The sequence below is a fragment of the Canis lupus genome, chromosome 6, assembly GCF_011100685.1.
Source record: "Canis lupus familiaris isolate Mischka breed German Shepherd chromosome 6, alternate assembly UU_Cfam_GSD_1.0, whole genome shotgun sequence".
Classification (NCBI taxonomy): Eukaryota; Metazoa; Chordata; class Mammalia; order Carnivora; family Canidae; genus Canis; species Canis lupus.
The window spans coordinates 63,730,933-63,750,924 of NC_049227.1; the positions used below are offsets into that span (position 1 = coordinate 63,730,933).

A 19,992-nucleotide genomic window follows, 5' to 3' on the forward strand; every position below is an offset into this window, starting at 1 on the left:
TTCCGTGTTTTACCAAATCTAATTTATTCTGTTTTCTCATGTATCTTCTTTTCTGAATGTATCTTAACTTGTTTTGAAATAATAGGCTATAGATTTCATCTATTTTTTTTTAAAGATTTTATTTATTCATGAGAGACACAGAGAAAGAGAGAGAGTCAGAGACACAGAGGGAGAAGCAGGCTTCATGCAGGGAGCCCAACGTGGGACTGGATCCCAGGTCACCAGGATCACGCCCTGGGCTGAAGGTGGCGCTAAACCACTGAGCCACCTGGGCTGCCCAGATTTTATCTATCTATCTATCTATCTATCTATCTATCTATCTATCTATTTATTTATTTTTTCCACTTTCCTGAACTTTATTAAAGAAAAAAAACAATGATGGTAAATCTTGAGAACATAGTCAATTTTCTAGGATTCGTCCCTTGAAAATGTGACATTTGATTTCCAAACACATGCCAGAGCGTACATGGTTCCCAATTGTACTAATCAGGTGAGAAGCTGAAATCCTAAAATGTTCATCTTCCAACTTTACCCAGTCTGTGATCTGTCTTTGGATCAGCAATAATTGCCTGAACAGCTACTATGGCTTCATTAATTTTTGTCTGTAGCTCTCTGAGCTCTTCTATATGCAGCAATCGCAGAATTTGAGCAGCTTCATTAAGAACTGCATCTCCTGTGTCAAAACCAAGAATGTGTTTATCTAATGCAACAGGCAAGCCCTCTTTTGTTTGGTTTGCTTTGGCAACTGCATCTTGTGTCAGGCGCTCCTGTACCAAAATGCAAATTGCCTTAAGCATTACCAGGTAATCATCATGACGCTGAATCTGAAGAAGGTTAGTCAAAGCCATTACACTAGCCTTAAAATCAGGATTATTTACATCCAAATTGATCAACGGCTCGGCATTTTTAGCTGCGTTGTCAGCATTCTTTGTATTATCGGGTACCAAGTCCTTGTATTTTTCAGCATTATCTCCATATTCAAGTCTAACAGCTAAACCAAGAAGCCAGTCAATTGCTTCTTGTTGATCTTGAATCTTGAAAGGACAGTTAACATCTCTGAGATACTTTTCAAAGAACTTGGGCCAGTCACTGCTGTGGATGTTTCTTAAATTACCTCTGTCTTCAATCTTGTAGTGTCTGATTTTCTGGTCTTCAAGCCAAACAATAAAGTTTCTAAATTCTGTTTCATCTTTGCAGTTGAAGCCACCCGGGTTGTGGTAGTCGAGGGCCATCAGCTTGCGTCGGAACCTGGTCCCCACGTCTCGCTCCGGTCCCCCAGGCCTCGGCCGGGAGAGGAGAGGCGAGGAGGTGCGGGCCAATTTTATCTATTTAAAGACACAATCTTTCTTCTGTGCTTTATTGACCACAAGGTGTAATTCTTGCTCCTTATTCTCTTTGTAATTATAATAACTTTCCCTAGGATTTGATCTTGATTCCTTTCTGTGGCTCATTTTTATTTCATATTCATTCGAGATAGCTTTTCTAACACCACAGAGCCCCTTCTTCTGTTTACTCATTTTCTTTCCTGTAGGGTTTAGAAAATGTGAAGGTTTGTTTTCTAGGATTTCCTGGCAGTTTCCTTCCACCACTTTTATCTGTACCTCTCTTCCCTTTATCTCTCTTGTCTTGTGTCCTGCTCAACTTTGATTCCACTTCTGAAAGCGTCTCCTCCAGTATAAGTCCCTGTCCTTTTACTCTGCGTAGTCTAGGAAACCATTGAAGAGTTTGGAGCAAAAAAAGTGACACAATCCAACTTAGGTTTTACAAGGATCCCTCTGGCTGTTCTATGAATGGAGACAGCAGGGAGAAAGCCGAGGTAAACAGGGAGTTGGGAAGCCATCATAATACCAGTATTGACAAATTTTATGCATGAGGAAAGTGAGACACAGATGGTTACAAGGTTTCCTCTGCTATCCCAAAGTAGAGCCTTCCTACCCTCCTATGCCAAAATGGCACAGAGTGAAGAAACAATTACCATTCATTTGTATGGGAGAATTTTTTAGCGTTCCCAGACCCCCAAAAATAACCTCTCTCAGGCTTTTCTGATATCTCAGGACACATCTTGCTAACAGATGCACGAAATAAATTGAGATAAAGCACAGATGCTCACACAGTTCAGAGTTGCGCGCTTGACGCCAAGCTGCTGAGTGTAGTTCTGGGGAAGGAGCTCAGCGGGGCTGCTGAGCTGCGGGGTGGGGTGCGTGGCCTCTGTGACAGCCCCCCTGCACCATCGGGGCGCTTAATGCGACTTTCACTTTTCACTTTTTCACATAAAGGCAAAAAGACTCTTCAGATTTCTTGCAGTTAGCCAAAACAGGCACTAATGTAGCTCTTTCTTGTAAAAGCGAAGTGGTGAAATGTGAACTTTCAAAAAGCAGGGGATACCCCTGTAGCTTTCCCTAGTCTCACAGCTGGCAAGCAGCAGAGACTTTCAGGCCCAGGCATTTCAACTTCAGAATCAAGTAGACATCTGCCATCTGAAGGTGTTCCATGTGTTTCAGACCTCCTCTATGCATTTTCATCATTTTCCACTTAAAAGCCCCAAAGTAGCATTTCCCAGACTCCCTTGTGGTTCCAGAGCAAGGTGTGTAACTTGGGTTTCACTAATCAGAGGCACCCAGATCTAACACATTATACAATATGGTGCCTAGTTGAATTTTTCAATGTTATTTTTTTTTTATTGAGATATAATTCACCTACCATAAAATTCTTTACAATGCAGTAGTTTGCAGTATATTCATCATATATGTGACCATCACCACTGTCTAATTTTAGAATATTTTCATCACCCTCAAAAGAAACCCCATGCCCCTAGCAATCACTTCTCATTCTACCCTTCCTTCAGCCCCTGGCAACACTAACCTTTCTGTCTTCATGGATTTGCCAATTTGGACATTTCATATTAATTATATAACATGTGGTTTTTTTGTGTGTCTGGCTTCTTTCCTTTCACCTTACCATAATGTTTTTAAAGTTTGTTGGTGTTTCAGCATGAATCAGCACTGCATTCCTTTTTATGGCTGATAATATTTCATTATATGGAAATACCACATTTTGTTTATCCATTCATCAGTTTATCAACGTTCAGGTTGTCTTTACTGTTTGGCTATTAAGGATAACACAACTACAAGCACCTGGATGGCTCAGTGGTTGAGCATCTGCCTTTGGTGCAGGTCGTGATCCCCAGGTCCTGGGATTGAGTTCCACATTGGGGTCCCCACAGGGAGTCTGCTTCTCCCTCTGCCTATACCTCTGCCTCTCTCTGTGTCTCTCATGAATAAATAAATAAAGTCTTAAAAAAAAAGAATAATTCTACTATGAAACTTCATGGATGAGTTTTTGGATGTTTACGTGATTTTAACTCAAGTTAAATTTGAATTTCAGATAAAGAATAATAGTTTAATAGAAATATGGCTCAGAGGATACAAAATCAATGCCCAGAAGTCAGTGGCATTTCTATACACTAACAATGAGACTGAAGAAAGAGAAATTAAGGAGTCAATCCCATTTACAATTGCACCCAAAAGCATAAGATACCTAGGAATAAACCTAACCAAAGAGGTAAAGGAGTTATACCCTAAAAACTATAGAACACTTCTGAAAGATATTGAGGAAGACACAAAGAGATGGAAAAATATTCCATGCTCATGTATTGGCAGAATTAATATTGTGAAGATGTCAATGTTACCCAGGGCAATTTACACGTTTAACGCAATCCCTATCAAAATACCATGGACTTTCTTCAGAGAGTTGGAACAAATTATTTTAAGATTTGTGTGGAATCAGAAAAGACCCTGAATAGCCAAGGGAATTTTAAAAAAGAAAACCATAGCTGGGGGCATCACAATACCAGATTTCAGGTTGTACTACAAAGCTGTGGTCATCAAGACAGTGTGGTACTGGCACAAAAACAGACACATAGATCAATGGAACAGAATAGAGAACCCAGAAGTAGACCCTCAACTTTATGGTCAACTAATATTCGACAAAGGAGGAAAGCTTATCCACTGGAAGAAAGACAGTCTCTTCAATAAATGGTGCTGGGAAAATTGGACATCCACATGCAGAAGAATGAAACTAGACCACTCTCTTGCACCATACACAAAGATAAACTCAAAATGGATGAAAGATCTAAATGTGAGACAAGATTCCATCAAAATCCTAGAGGAGAACACAGGCAACACCCTTTTTGAACTCGGCCACAGTAACTTCTTGCAAGATACATCCACGAAGGCAAAAGAAACAAAAGCAAAAATGAACTATTGGGACTTCATCAAGATAAGAAGCTTTTGTACAGCAAAGGGATACAGTCAACAAAACTAAAAGACAACCTACAGAATGGGAGAAGATATCTGCAAATGACGTATCAGATAAAGGGCTAGTTTCCAAGATCTATAAAGAACTTATTAAACTCAACAGCAAAGAAACAAACAATCCAATCATGAAATGGGCAAAAGACATGAAGAGAAATCTCACAGAGGAAGACGTAGACATGGCCAACAAGCACATGAGAAAATGCTCCGCATCACTTGCCATCAGGGAAATCAAAATCAAAGTCACAATGAGATACCACCTCACACCAGTGAGAATGGGGAAAATTAACAAGGCAGGAAACTACAAATGTTGGAGAGGATGTGGAGAAAGGGGAACCCTCTTGCACTGTTGGTGGGAATGTGAACAGGTGCAGCCACTCTGGAAAACTGTGTGGAGGTTCTTCAAAGAGTTAAAAATAGATCTGCCCTACAACCCAGCAATTGCACTGCTGGGGATTTACCCCAAAGATACAGATGCAATGAAACGCCGGGACACCTGCACCCCGATGTTTATAGCAGCAATGTCCACAACAGCCAAACTGTGGAAGGAGCCTCGGTGTCCATCGAAAGATGAATGGATAAAGAAGATGTGGTTTATGTATACACTGGAATATTACTCAGCCATTAGAAACGACAAATACCCACCGTTTGCTTCGACGTGGATGGAACTGGAGGGTATTATGCTGAGTGAAATAAGTCAATCGGAGGACAAACATATGGTCTCATTCATTTGGGGAATATAAAAAATAGGGAAAGGAGGGGATCCCTGGGTGGTGCAGCGGTTTAGCGCCTGCCTTTGTCCCAGGGCGCAATCCTGGAGACCCGGGATCGAGTCCCACGTCGGGCTCCGGTGCATGGAGCCTGTTTCTCCCTCTGCCTGTGTCTCTGCCTCTCTCTCTCTCACTGTGTGCCTATCATAAATAAATAAAAATTAAAAAAAAATAGGGAAAGGGAATAAAGGGGAAAGGATAAAAAATAAGTGGGAAATATCAGAAAGGGAGACAGAACATGAAAGACTCCTAACTCTGGGAAACGAACTAGGGGTAGTGGAAGAGGAGGTGGGCAGGGGGTGGGGGTGACTGGGTGGCGGGCACTGAGGTGGGCACTTGACGGGATGAGCACTGGGTGTTATTCTGTACGTTGACAAATTGAACACCAATAAAAAATAAATTTATTAAAATAAAGAAATATGATTCATATATTACATGGGACAAAATTATACTTTAAAAGTATTTGTTAGTTATCTAAAATTCAAATTTAACTTGGAATTCCATATCTTATCTGTCAACCTTACCCAAGGAAGGCTTGGATAAAGAAATGAGAAATATGAGGCAATGATAATAGTGAATTCTGTCATAATCAAGAAAGAAATCATACTAATTCTACATACTATCTTCCAGATAATAGAAGATGGGGAGCACCTCCCAGTTCATTTTCTAAGGCCAGCAGGATTCAGACAAAGACATACAAGCAAAGAACACTATGGGCCAATATCCTTCATAAGCATAGATGCAAAATCCTCAAATTAGCAAATTAAATCCAAAAATACATTAAAAGGGTAGTAGATGATAACAAGCCCCTGGATTCCTCAGTCTCAGCTCTGGAAGTGCCTCTCTGGAATTCAAGAGTATCCAGGATGCGTGGTTCAAAAATCACTATTCTAGGGTTTAAATTCTGCCCTTAGATTAAGCTACAGAGAGTGACATACTTAGGCTGGTTTGTTTTGTTCCTTTGTAGAGTTTTTTTTTTTCCCCCAGAATCAGTATTTTAAGACAAATGGTGGTATGAAAGTCATAAATGTACATAGGGTATAAATATTTCAGTAGGAATGTTATGAAGGGTCTTATCCATGACATTTCATATTTGTAGGAGACTCAAAATCAAGAAAGACTATATTCTTTTCTGGAACATTAAGTTTCCCTTTTACTTTATCTTATGGAACATTCTAAATCCATATGTAATGTAATCAATTGGATTTCTCACCTTCTTTACCACTAGAAATACTAGAGCCAGACTTGTGGCTCATCTCTAGCATATATAAGAAGATATGGTTAACATTTTGTGTGCTAATCTTACCTTTGACTTTGCTGTCCTCTTAACCTTAAGAATGTCCTATTAAAATCTTTTTTCAAAAAATATAATGTATAACATATGTATGTAAGATGTTCCAAATCCCTTGTAGAACACACAATTTTGTTTCTGTGGGCAGACCAGCCAGGGTTTCTTTATAGGGTATAGTGATGACAGCAACTCCCAGGATACTTGACAGCTCAGATGCAGAAAACTATATGATATTTTAAATTACTATTTTGAAGGGAAAAAAAGATGTGTGATATTATTGAATTCCAGAATTAGAATGTCAGGCTTACAGCACAGAACTAAATCCTGGAGCACCCTGCTCTATTTCAAAGTAGGTACCTTTTCTCTTGGTTAATTACAAATTAATAGCAAATTCTGGTCCCTTTGGAATTTGCTGTTTGAGCAAATTTTGAGGGGTGGTGGTGGAAATTTCAATAAATACTATTACTTTACTGTTAATTTACATATATTTCTGTTAATTTTTCCTTAAAGTCAGAAGTGATATGATTATTGTTGAGAGGTAGCCATGAGTTTTATACCTTGTTTATGCTTTCAAAGAGAAAAAAATAACCCCAGGGACTTGGCAAAACCACAAATGAAATTGCATTTATCCCAGAGTCAGTCTGCTTTTAAAAAAAATAAACAAAAATAGAAACCCTGTAATGGTTAATATTATATGTTAATTTGGAGGGTGTTTTTGGATGGGATTCACATTTAAATTGGTGAACTTTTTAAAGCAGATTGCCCTTCTTAATGTGGTAGGCCTCATCCAATCAGTTGAAGGCCTGGATAAAACAAAAGACTAACCACTTGGAGCAAGAGGGAATTTTCCAGGCTGCCAGCTTTTGGACTGGAACTACACATCGACTCTCCTGGGCCTACCAGCCTATATGGCAGATTTTGGGCTCATTGGCCTCCATGATTACATGAGCCAATTCTTTGTAAGAAATCTCTTTCTCTGTCTATACACATATCTTGTTTGTTCTATTTTTCTGGAGAATCTTGAATAAGACAAACCCACAAACAAACAAACCAAAGTAGTGTGAGCTACTTTAGAAATATTGAGATATGAATTCTACTTTATGTCAATAAAACTGTGAGATATAGCACATATGAATCTATTTTTCATTTTGAAAGAAGAGAAAAAAATTCTTTCAGCATACTTGCAAGACTCAACACACTTTCAGCATAATCTCACAGAAATATTGCTTGAAATACCATTGCAAGAAAAACATGCAAGTTTTGTTTAAATAGCATGTCAGTTAGAGATTGTGTTTGATTGTAAGTAATGAAGCCTCCAGAAACAGTGGCTGGGGCCTATATACAAAAGATGTGTAATGTAAGGCCACCAGGGACCCACGCTCCTCCCAGCTCCTGTGCCCAGCCATGTGACTGTCATGCTCATGGCCATCTCCTTGGACAATGATAGTTTCATAGATAGAGAAGGGGTAAGATGAAGGGTTTCGACTACCTAAACCACTTCCTTTTAAGAGCCTTCTAGAGGCAGTGGCTCAGTCAGTGAAGCATTGACTCCTGATGTTGGCTCAGGTCATGATGTCAGGTCATGAGATCTAGCTCCACAATGAGCTCTGCACTTAATGGGGATTCTGCTTCAAATTCTCTCTCTCCCTCTGCCCCTCGCCCAGCTCACACTTGTGTGTGCACGCGCTCGCTCTCTCTCAAATCAATCAATCTTCCCCCTGCCAAAAAAAAAAAAAAAAAAAAGAGCTTTCTAGAAGCCCTGCCCAGAAATTCTGCTCACAGCTCTAGCTTAAGGCTAAAGCCTTGTTTCTTCATCTCCATTAGCTACCTGGGAAATGCAGTTGAGCTCTTTGTCACCTTGAACAAAACTGGGAATCTCTTGGTAATAAAGAAGGGGAGAATAGACACTAGGTAGGCAGCTAGCAGTATTATATACCCATAATTGGGATCCCTGGGTGGCGCAGCGGTTTGGCGCCTGCCTTTGGCCCAGGGCGCGATCCTGGAGACCCGGGATCGAATCCCACATCGGGCTCCCGGTGCATGGAGCCTGCTTCTCCCTCTGCCTGTGTCTCTGCCTCTCTCTCTCTCTCTCTGTGACTATCATAAATAAAATAAAAAAAAATAAAATAAAATATATACCCATAATTATGCTCAGGGACTATGAAGTAGTTTCTGGAATTTGAATTGTGTGGGTGTCCCTGTGCCTTCTGAGGGCTGGGAGGAAATTAGCTAAGAAGAAAGTTCAGCTTTTGTCAATTCCCTAGTTACCTTCCTGTGGACCTGTCAGTCCTGAGAGCACTTTTTAGGAGAACTGAAATGTCACCCCAAACCATCAACGTTCAGTGATCAGCAAATCAGTGTTCTGTGCCTTGCTTCAGGATGCTCCAGAAGGAGATGGCTGGGAGTAAGATGATGTGGGTGAGGTTCACTTACTCAGCATAGAGGTTCACTTACTCTCCAGTGTGAGGAGCCAATGGATATATTCTGGATAATTTATGAACTAATTTTTTTTTTATATTTTCATCTTAGTGACCCAAGAAGAAATTATTTTGTATAGTATATCAATAAAACTTATATGATAATATATAATTGAACGTTTTAATAGGATCAGCCATTACTGAAAGAAGTATTTCTCAGCTTGGAGTTTGCAGACACACTCTTAGGGGCTACAGCACTGTTTTCCTTTAAGATTCTGGAGAGTACTAAAGTTTGAGCAACGTGCTCCAGTGGCTTTGAGCAAAGGCTTTTGAAGAGGGACCTATCTGGCATTGCTACTGTCCATTGACAGCTTAGTGCAGTTTCCTTGGAGGTGATGCTGAGACACTCAGTTCTGGTGCTGAGTCAAGCCCTTCATAAAACACTGAGTCAGTAGACACCGTAAGAGAAAGTGATGAGTACAGAACCTGATGGGAGCCGGTCGTGTACCAGGCATTTGGGGGAGCTGCTGTCATTAGCAGGGAGCTGCCTGGGACAACTTCTGCTCCGTGTGTCCGCTGTTGCTGAAGGGAGCCGCCAGGGGGCGCAACCTTGCTAATATGAGCACACCAACTTGAGAGCAAGAGGTAAAGTCTGGCTGGGTGGGAGGGGAACCCACAATGAGGTTACTGAGGGCATGGACCCGTTCTCCGTTATTAATTGCTGAATTCCCAATATTGGGCCACTGACTTGATATATATTATTGACCTGACAGTTTCAAGAATGAAAGCATACAGAATGAATAAATGAATGGTGACCAGACAAAAATGACTAATACTTGGATTCACAATCATTTACCATCCCTTTTCTTAACGTTTCAGTTTCTGCCTGCTTAGCTTCTCCTCCTCCCTTTCCACTCTCTAAGGAGATTTATGTCTTCACAAACTTGTTCTTTGGGCTTTTACGATGAAAAATAGGGAGACAGATGTGGGCAGCAGGGTGGGGAGGGGATTGGAGTTTGGCTTACTGGTGCACTAAGCGCAGTTCCCTCTGTTCTTCCCACTTTCCCATCAGAACCCTCAGGGATGCTCATTAACACAGAGTTCTATGACTGAACACTGATTTCTTTGGAAGTTGTCCTCTATCCAAATATGTATCTATGTAATAATAAATAGGAGCTACTGGATCAAGAGCTAAAGTAAATAATGTAGTACTGACATGTAGAGGAGTTTTGAGGGCACGTTTGAGGAAAGAGCCACAAGAGTTGTGGCAGGGTGTGGGAAATGGCTAGAAAAGGTGGGGATTTGAACAAGGGTCAACATATGTTAGGATCCCATTTAATGTTCTTTGAGAGATTTTTCTTTACCTCCCAGAACACCAGTAGGATTCCCTTAGGCTATGCTTCTTGAATGTTAAGACTGCTATAATAAACCATATTAATCTCTGGGTTTATAAGGATTACAGAGTAATTAAATGAAGAAAAAAGGAATGAATGAATGAAGAGTGATAGTGTTTCTTGTTCTGTCTCACATTCTAGTGTGAGTCATCCTTGACTTAAAGAGGAAAATAGAGATTGTTAGCTTCCTCCTATGAAGGATGATTTTCTACCAGAAAATTGCACTGAGCTTAGGGAAAGCCTGGAGCCCAAAGAAACTCTGGGAGAGAGTCAAGGCAGGTGCAGCAATCTTGGGTTATAACTTGGACCTTTTTTTCCAATGAAGGAGGCACCTGGGGAAAAATATGCATCATGAAATCAAACTTCAAAAGGAAAGCTCAAACAGGAGAATAGTTGTTGTGAAAAGAACACAATAGGACATAATATCTGCCTTCAGTTCTATCTTGAAAATACCCTGCCCTCAGAGAACTTTTGGATTAATTATTATCTCCTTCCTCTTTCCTTCCTCCATGCTTCCCAAAGCTTAGTACAGTAACAATAGAAACAATAACAGCCTTTTGGATGAGAAGTTAGCAAACTCACAAAAGGAGAGAACCAAGCGGTCATTGGTGGGAAAGAAAGGAGAAAGGATAATCAAGTGTGGATTTGGGGAAGGGAGTTTTGATTAAATCCTGATTCTTGTTAGGGGATGGATATGGCTCTTAAAATTAGGATCTGGGAAATCTAAGTATGGAAGGGCAGGGTTTGTATATTACAACCAAGGGGGTGGACTGAAGGCAACATTAGTTATGTTGCAGTCACATAGCCTCTGAACAACTGTTCCTGTTTGGAGAATTTCTGCATTGTAATTCCCTGTTCCTCAGGTTATCCTTAGAGCCTTCCTTCCAGTTAGGGTAACCTTGACTCAGTTCTATCCATGCAAACCTCTTATTTAGAAGTGAGGAAAATTAAGTTCAGATACAGCAAAGGATGGAGCCGTTGTGAGAGTGGCATTGGAAATATCCCACATTAAAGGGCAGCCATAGAGAGTTCCTGGCAGCTTATCTCCATCCCTGACAGTGTGAGCCACTGGAGAAGTCACTATGGTGTGGTTTCAATCTTATTCCTGACTGCATAGCCTCTAATACTGACTGTCCAAGCCACCTTATATCTTTCAATATTTTTCTTTCAAGAATATTTCTACTTAAACCAGCCAGAATGAATTGCTGCTTTTACTAAGAATGCTATTTAATTCAGGATAGGTAAATATATGCAGATTATATATGTATCTACAAATAGACATATAAGTATCTTTATAGCTAGATAGGTCAAAAAGGAAAACTTGATATTACAAACATGATTAACTTCTCTGAAAATATGTTCCTCTCATTTGTCCATTTTCCTTTCTTTTGCAAAGAGAAACATCTCTTGTTCTTAAGATAGCTGACTTCTAAAAATATCAATGAATGCTATTTGGATGAGGAGATGAAGCACTACACTTTATAAATTAAAGAAGTCCGTTTTGTTTTTTGTTTTTGTTTGTTTTTAGTTTAAGTTAATTCTAGCAGCATCAAAAAGAGGCATCGCCTAGGCAGGGGTTTAAACCTCCTGCCCCCACCTGACATCTTGGCCATGGCCTATCCATCAGGTTTGGTTCAGGGCTACAAGGTCTGCTTCAGACATTCTCAGCTAGGCCTTTGAGTTGGGGTAAGATATGGGTGAGAGAGTAAGCACTGAGCCAGTTAAAACTGCCTCCTAAAACTAGTGCTTATTCACTGAGAAAGGGTCATCTTGGCCTAGGCAGCCATGAGTTCCACAAGTCTAGCATGGAATAAAGGAGGAGAAGGAAAGAAGGAAAGTTATTGCGAAGGCACTGTTAGCCAGGAGGAAGGCCAGAGAGGATTCAATTGTGGCTCTGACACCCACCTTACCCCATAAGATCCAGCCAAGCCCATCTTGGCAAGGGCAGCCTGGACAACACAACCAAACATGCCTTTGGCTTTCCTTCAACTCTTCCAGCATTTATTAGTGTGTTAGAGGTGAAAACTTAGTCCCCACTGTTCATGTGCCCATAGAGGGAAAAGAATTTCCACTTCACTGTCCGGGAGAAAAAAAACACAATCAACTTCCTTCTGCCCCTCCACTACCTCCTCCTTAGGGAAGGAAGTGATGGAAATGAGCATACTTGATTTGCTCTCTCTCTTTTCTTCCGAGCTGCCAGCCTCCAAAGGCTATGTCTGTCCGTTCTCCCATATGTCATAAGTTACAGGGCTTGTTCCTATTGCAGAAAGGTTGAATGTCTGAGCCAGTCACTTGGTAGATAAACTTTTAGAAGAGGAAGAAATTGGGCAAGTCTGTTTTGCCACAAATCTAAAGCCATTTTTGAGTCTCCTGTGTCTTATTTTCTAATTCATTTGAACTTTGGCAGGACCTAATACAATGACAGATGTGAGGAAGGGAAGGACAATAATTATACAAACCTCAGCAATGGATCAACTTGACTGACTTAATATCTCTTAACCCATGCTGTTCAAGCTGATTAATAAAGAGGGAGACCAGGTGGCATACGGTAGCACGCCAGAGTTTGTGAAAAATGGGGGTATCTGATTACTTTCTCACAGATGATGAAAAAGGAATCTAGTGTTAACCTTAAAGTGGCCAGAATTTCTAATTTTAGTCACAGAACAAGGCTTCCTCTGCATCATCAACTCTAAAGCAGTATGAGAAGTATACCAACCAACCATACCAAAAAGATCTAGCAACTTCAGGTGTTGAGAACAGCTAGTTAAGGCCATACTCATCATCAGATGTAACATAAATGTGGATTTTGGTGTCTATCAGTTTCCAGAGATTTGGAAAGACAGGGAAAGATGTCCATAGTGCACATGTTGGAAAACCAGGATGCTAGGTCTTTTCTGGCCCTATAAATAGATTCAGTAGAAAGAAAAGAGGTGTAAAGTCTAATCCTTTTCCAATCAAGCCTGGAAAGATTCAAAGAGGAATTCCCAGCTATGAATTTAAACTCTATAAGATCACTTTCATTAGAATTTCATATTTGCTAGTCAAAAATATGAAGAGTATAAGGCAGATTTGCTGCTTTTTCAAGGAAAGAAGAGCCAACTGCCAAAAATGGAAGAGAGCCATAAATCTGGGCGTTGACCTAATTGGAAAAGTAGAAAACAAAATACCCTATTGCAATGTAGTCACTGGATTGAAGGCTGTGATAATATCATAGTGTGTGTTACCATCACTCTGTATACAGTTACCTAAGGGTGACCCAGTTTGACCTGCACTGAAGCCCCTGGACTTTGTGGCAAGGCACCCAATTTGGGTGAGAGAGGAAGACGCTGAGCCAGCAGATCATCTCCCCCCCCCCAATCAGGCATTCTGTGTCTCCACTGGTGCAGGCTGGGACACGGGGTTGCCAATTACTTACAAACACCAGAGAGGTGCTTTATGGCTCTTAGTCAAAGAAGCTGCTTCTTTCCTCAGTTACACTTTTTCCTAGGCAAATGTGCAGAGATACAGTATTCATCTCAAAAGAGGTTTGAATAGAGGGTGTCTGTAAAATCCTTATACTACAGTTTAAGTATTTGAGAAGAGGTATTTCTTGCTTTTGTTTTATATATTGAATTTTCAAAATCACTAATCCCCAGAAGAAAGCTCACCCGAATGCCTGCTTTGTTTAAATTTTATGTGGAAATAGCATTGATCCTTAACTATTCGAACATTATGCCATAGTAAAACAAAACAAAACAAAAAACCCTAGTAATTTCTATAAGAGGACCTTTCTTTTTCACCAATGACCTGATTCAGTGGGCTGTAAACCCCATAATTACTAATTAATAGAAATTTAACAAACCTTCAGCTTTTCATTTTGGTGGAGAAAACGGGTGATACGTGGTGGTGGGGGAGGGGGAATAACATTCTTCTTTACTTTCAGAGAGCTAGAAATTATGGGAATTTGTGAGATTGTGAAGTAAGGTAAATACCTGACCTTTAGGTCCCTTTACTGTTAGAATACAATGAGTTCATTTTCTCCTGGTCTTTAACTTGGGTTAAGAACTATAGGTTCAAAGAGATGTTTGTTTTGAGGAGGGAGTCTCTAATGGGGCTGAAGTGTAACCCCATCTGGGTGTATGCTGGTTCAGAAAGGGTCTTGGTAGTGGCAATGTTTTCAGCCATGGCAGCAGAATTTCTCTTTGTTGTTCGCTGGATTTGCGTTAGAATGATGCTTTGAAAATTCATTAGACCAGTAATAACACAGTGGCATTTAACCTGATACTCAGATGGCCCAATGCCCTCACCGCCATGCTCTGTTCACACAGTTACACACCAATAAAGGGCCTTTTCATTCTATTCTTTGCCTGTTCACTGAAAGCCACCATTAAGGGGGTTTTGTTTTTTGGTTTTTTTTTTTTAGTCGCACGTCTGCTAACTACATATTTTTTTAGCCCGTAATAACTAATGTTTCTGGCCAGAACCCTGAGTTAACAGTTTTTGAAATTCATATGCATAGACTGGTCAAGTTGTATTAGGAGACAAAGCACAGGACATATTCTTCACTCTTGGTGCTAGCACAGTGCTCGCGTGGTGCCTGGCACATAGATACTCACAAATATGTACTGCATGCATCAATGCATAAAACATTGAAGCCACCAGTATGGTATGATCACCAATGTACAGCAGAGCGAGAGGACTCAGACCTAAAAGCACAAAATTTACTTTTCCTGGCTTCTATTTGGTGTTTCAAAGAAAGGCCTTCCTCAAAACTTGCACCTCCACCTGAGAATTCAAAGTGCAGCAATCGGTGAATGCTCTCTGGTTAGATTTCTCCGGGTCTGCACTTATTTGCTCTCACTAGCTCTGTTGGAAGAGGTTTTATGTCTTTTTGGAAAATAGTGGGGCGTATATCTCCTTTGTACCTGTAAGCCCACATTGAAAAGTTCATCATTGCTTTGGTGGCTGAGTTAAAGGCAGACACTCAATATTACCCTCAGTCTGGATGTTCTGAAACACAGCCAAGGCTGTCTCAAAACTAATTATGAGAATTTGAAAAGGTTAAGTAACCCAGATATGTCTTTTTCCATTCATGCATCATTGGAATGGAAGGAAAAATAGTTGAAATACTTACGGACATATTCCCCCATCATTTGCTTTCCCCCTTTTAGTTAGCTACTCTTTCTCTATTGTCTCAAAGAAGGAATATGATAGGAGGAAGCAGAGAAGAGGATACCTTTTCCTAGTATTTGATTTTTAAAAGGGCACAGAAAAATATGTGAGGGAATACAGTTGAGTAAGAGCAAGGGCTCCCCAGTTTGCAAGGGAAGGCAGTGTGGAAATAACTATGGGAAATTGTCTTGGTAAGTCTTAAAGAAAGGAGTTCTTGTGCCAGCTCCTGGGCTCAGCCTGGACTGGGAAGTGGTAGAGAGGGATGAAGATGGACAAAACCCCAACTACATTTGTGAGGTTCAGAAGAGATCAGTGTTTGCTCTCTCAGAAAGAACCTCAGAAAATAGGAGAGTCCCAGGGAAGAAATAGCCTTGGAGAAACTCACAGATGGCCCACTGGGGTGGGAGCAATAGTATGAGTTCCAAGGACCTGAGGAAGTAAGTTAGTGACCCACTCAACCTGAAGACCGGGAAAAGAACACACAGGCAAGTGGGTCAAATGGGATGATGGATGTCTCAGCAGGTGGTAAATGTGAACAGAAGACTTGAGGATGAGATAGACTACCCCTACCCCATGCCCCCCAGCTCCAACACTGGTGTCTCTAGATACTTCTGCAATTTAGACACAACTACAGGGAAAAGTTTGAGAGTATCTTAGAACTGACAGGTCTTTCTATTGTCGTGATAGAAAGCAGTTTTAAAAGAGACATTTAAGGAGGACGTGTGATGTAATGAGCACTGGGTATTATATAAGACTGATGAATCACTGAACTTTACCTCTGAAACTAATAATATACTATATGTTAATTAATTGAATTTAAATTTCAAAAAAGGTATTTTAAAAAGAGACATTATGTTCAGTTGTAGAAAAATAAAGCTCTGTTTCTTATACACTTGTATTTATAGGCTAAGATTTAGACCCACTACACTTAAAATAAGAATTGGCTAACATTTATTGAACACCCATCATGTAAGTGTACCTGGCATTGTTTTAAGCACTTTATCTTTATTAATTCATTTAGAAGAGAGCTTGTTTGTTTACGGACTTTGATTTTTACAATGCCTTTATATAAGAACACTTCAAAAAATACTGTCATGTAGGGGCACGTGGATGGTTCAGTCAGTTAAGCATCCAACTCTTAATCTCAGCTCAGGTCTTGATCTGGGTTGTGAGTTCAAGCCCCATGCTGGGCATGGAGCCTACTTAAAAAAAGAAGACTATAGTGTTTCTTTTTTATTATTATTAATTTATCTTTTAATTTTATTATTTTTTTAAGTAGGCTTCACACCCAATGTGGGGCTTGAATTCACAACCCAGAGATCAAGAGTTGCATGCTCTACTGAGTGAGCTAGCCAGGTGCCCCCCAATAGTGTATTTCTAACAAGAATAATTTCCATTTTATTATTTAGAGCTGGTTTGTAGGGACGCCTAGGTGGCTCAACGGTTGAGCGTCTGCCTTTGGCTCAGGGTGTGATCCTGGGGTCCAGGGATCAAGTCTTGCTTTGGGCTCCCTGTGTGGAGTGTGCTTCTCCCTCTGCCTGTGTCTCTGCCTCTCTCTGTGTGTCCTCATAAATAAATAAATAAAAAATCTTCAAAAAAATAGGTTTTTATTATGGATAAATTCTAACACACAAAAGTAGAGAGGATAATATACAGAACCCCATGTACCCATCTCCTAAGCTTAACCGTCATAAACAATCATTTGAGCCAAATCTTAGAAATTGTATTATTTTATCTATACATATTCAGTATGTGTCTTTTAAAAATGAGGGTTCATTTTATGAAATATCCAGTGTTTGAATATCCCCAATTGTCTCAAGACTTTTTTTTTTTTTTTTTAAACATTGTTGGAGTCAAGATCCAAAGTCTACACATGGCATTAGGTTGATAGGTCTCATTGTCTTTTTAATTCTTTAGATTTCCCTCTCCTCTTTTACTTTTTCCCTTGTATCTTATTTTTTGGAAAATCCATGTCACCTGTCTTGCAGATTTTTCCACATTGTGGAAAAATCTCCACCTAATCATTTAGCATATTCTCATGACCACTGCTGATTCCTGCAGTTCTTGCTAATCTTTAGTCTCATTTTTCCGACTCTTTATTCCATCCTTCCAGCTCTACATATACCTACAATATAATAAAGCTCTGACTAAAGACAAAACCAATTATAACCAAGGTTTGATAGTGGGAGGAAGTCATCTTTATTTTCAATGGTTCTGAAGCTTTCACCTGTGAAATCTAAATCTCACGTTTTACTGAGTGAGAAATCCCCACTTCCACCCAACACTGTAGTCTAACCAGACATTTATTTGCAGATGACTCACCACTTGTCTCAAAAATCTACATTTAAACAAAGATAAACATTAACAAAACACGTAAAGCATTAATTTGTCTTGGCTTTTGTGTCATACTCCTGTGTTTCTAATTTCATTTTGTTTACCAGACAATGTCTGGTGCCCTGGGATCTGTGATATGCTAATCTGCTCTCCATTCACTGTGGGATTGAGGTCATCCCTCAGGGAACAGGCTTTCATCTGATTAGACGTATTGAATGGCTGATTTATTTCCATCCTGGCCTCTGTAGAGAAGACAGACAGTGGGCTCTCCCTTGGGAGAAGGTGGGCCTGGTCCTAGACAGCACTTGATATACTCACAGCTGAGAACTCTTGAAAACAAAGCATGAAGGAGGGAGGGTGTTGTGTTGTATTCAGAGCAGGTAGTTGCAGTTTGCTGATCAGGGAAACCATCCTCAGGTTGACATATTGTAGTTCACATGTGTGCACGCTGAAAGGTACTATTATTATTTTAGCTTTGACCTTGTGGGTGATAGTAGCATTGACTCATGTGGCCTCAAAGCTCTGTTACAGCTAACGCTCTTTAAAGCCGAACTGAACTGTTATGTAAGGCATATAGGTGCTAGTCAGCTAACTATGTCCTTAAATTGACTTTGTTATAAATTATTCCCAGTTGCATATAGCTTCCAATCTAGTTTATCTTTTGGGAGAGTACAGTTATTTTTATTGCATCTCAGTTCCAGTTTATAACAAATGAATTTGCAAGCAGAAAAAAACTTAGAGAAATAGAACTCAGAACTATGGGCACCCCGGGTGGCTCAGCGGTTTAGCGCGCCTTCAGCCTGGGGCAGGATCCTGAAGACTCAGGATCAAGTCCCGCATCGGGCTCCCTGCGTGGAGCCTGCTTCTCCCTCTGCCTGTGTCTCTGCCTCTCTGTGTGTGTGTCTCTCATTAATAAATAAATAAAATCTTAAAAAAAAAAAACCTCAGAACTATATTACTGGAGAAAACACATTTTGTGTTTGGACATTAACATTTGAAGAAAGATATTGATGCACTCAGAGCAGACACTGGTGAACATTGCTGGACCGACCAGGCTAGGAGGGATATCAGAGGCTTCCTAGTCCATCTAAAACCATTGTGAAAATGCCTTTAAAGATTGGAGTGAATGAAAAGGAGACTGCTTGGGAAGTAGAGAATAATATTTAACTTTACAGGCTTGGCAGCTTACAAAATGCTCTATCTTACATTTTTCTCATTTGAACTTCATGACAACCTTGGGAAGTATGATACTATGCCCATTTTTAGGAAAGATAAATGAGGTAAAAGAGTGAATCAATGACATGCTCCAAATCACAGAGTCAATAAGTAGCAGCATTTGAAAGTAGGCCTTTGGAGACCCTCTGCATGTCCCCACATAACAAGGCCTCTGCACTTCACAGGATCAGCCTCCTTCCCCTCTCCATGTCCTCCCCATTGCATCCCAGTGGGCTTTGAGCTACCTTTCTCGTTTCTGTAATGATGATGGGAAGTGATTTTCTGTCCTTACTTTCTCTTGAAATACTGCTTAATATCAGTCTGTTAATTTAGCATGGAATGCTTGGCCAAGTTGTTTCTCCTTACTGGGCTTCATTTCCTTAATCCTTAAGATTTCATCTACTCATCTACTTGTTAAATGCTCTATGTTTTAAAATTATAACTTAAAGTGAATGAAAATAATAGCTACCATTTTTTGAGCACTATTTGGAATTAAGTACTACACTGAATCTCTTACAGGCATTGTTGCTAACCCAGTGTGGCCCTGATTGACTGTATTTTATGATAAGGCTTCTGAGCCACAGAGAAATTCTGTGGCTGCTCTCCCAAAGTCTAGGCATCTAGACTCTATCATCTCTCTCCTGAACCTCCACAATAGCCTCTTAATTGGTCTTCTTGCTTTCACTTTGACATCACCACTTCCATTTTTCCACACAGCATTCATAATAATCTTGTTTAAACTTTTACTGGATCAGGTCTTCGCCCTGCTGCCTTCCCATCCTCCCTTAGCCAACCAGAGCTCAAACTCTAAACCACTTTCCTCCTCCACACCCCTGGTAGTCAGAATAATGCCCGCAACCCCCAAATGCCTATATTCTAATTCCTGGAACCTATGAGATTGTTCCATTACAATGGCAAAACAGACTTTACAGGTTTGATTAAGTTAAGGAACTTGAGGTAGGGAATGGCCTTTTGGCTGATTATCATGGATTATCTGAATGGGCCCAATGTGGTCACAAGGGTCCTTATAAGGAAAAGAAGGATGGGGTGGGAGACAGGGGGAGATCACAAAGGGGTATGAAGATACTAGGCTGCTGGCTTTGGAGG

The 19,992-nt window shown here is 40.3% G+C and overlaps 2 protein-coding genes across 2 annotated transcripts in view; one reads left to right on the plus strand and one right to left on the minus strand.

Moving 5' to 3' along the window:
• Positions 1–19,992, plus strand: part of SSX2IP (SSX family member 2 interacting protein) — a 119,158-nt gene that overhangs the window by 41,240 nt on the left and 57,926 nt on the right. The window lies entirely within an intron of this gene.
• LOC479969 (RNA transcription, translation and transport factor protein-like) lies at positions 338–1,310 on the minus strand. Its single transcript, XM_038541544.1, has one exon. The coding sequence runs from the start codon at positions 1,230–1,232 to the stop codon at positions 516–518; it is 717 nt and encodes a 238-aa protein (XP_038397472.1). The 5' UTR covers positions 1,233–1,310; the 3' UTR covers positions 338–515.

Coding starts and splice junctions, on each gene's coding strand:
- LOC479969 (XM_038541544.1), bottom strand. CDS start 1,232: ATGGCCCTCGACTACCACAACCCGGGTGGCTTCAACTGCAAAGATGAA.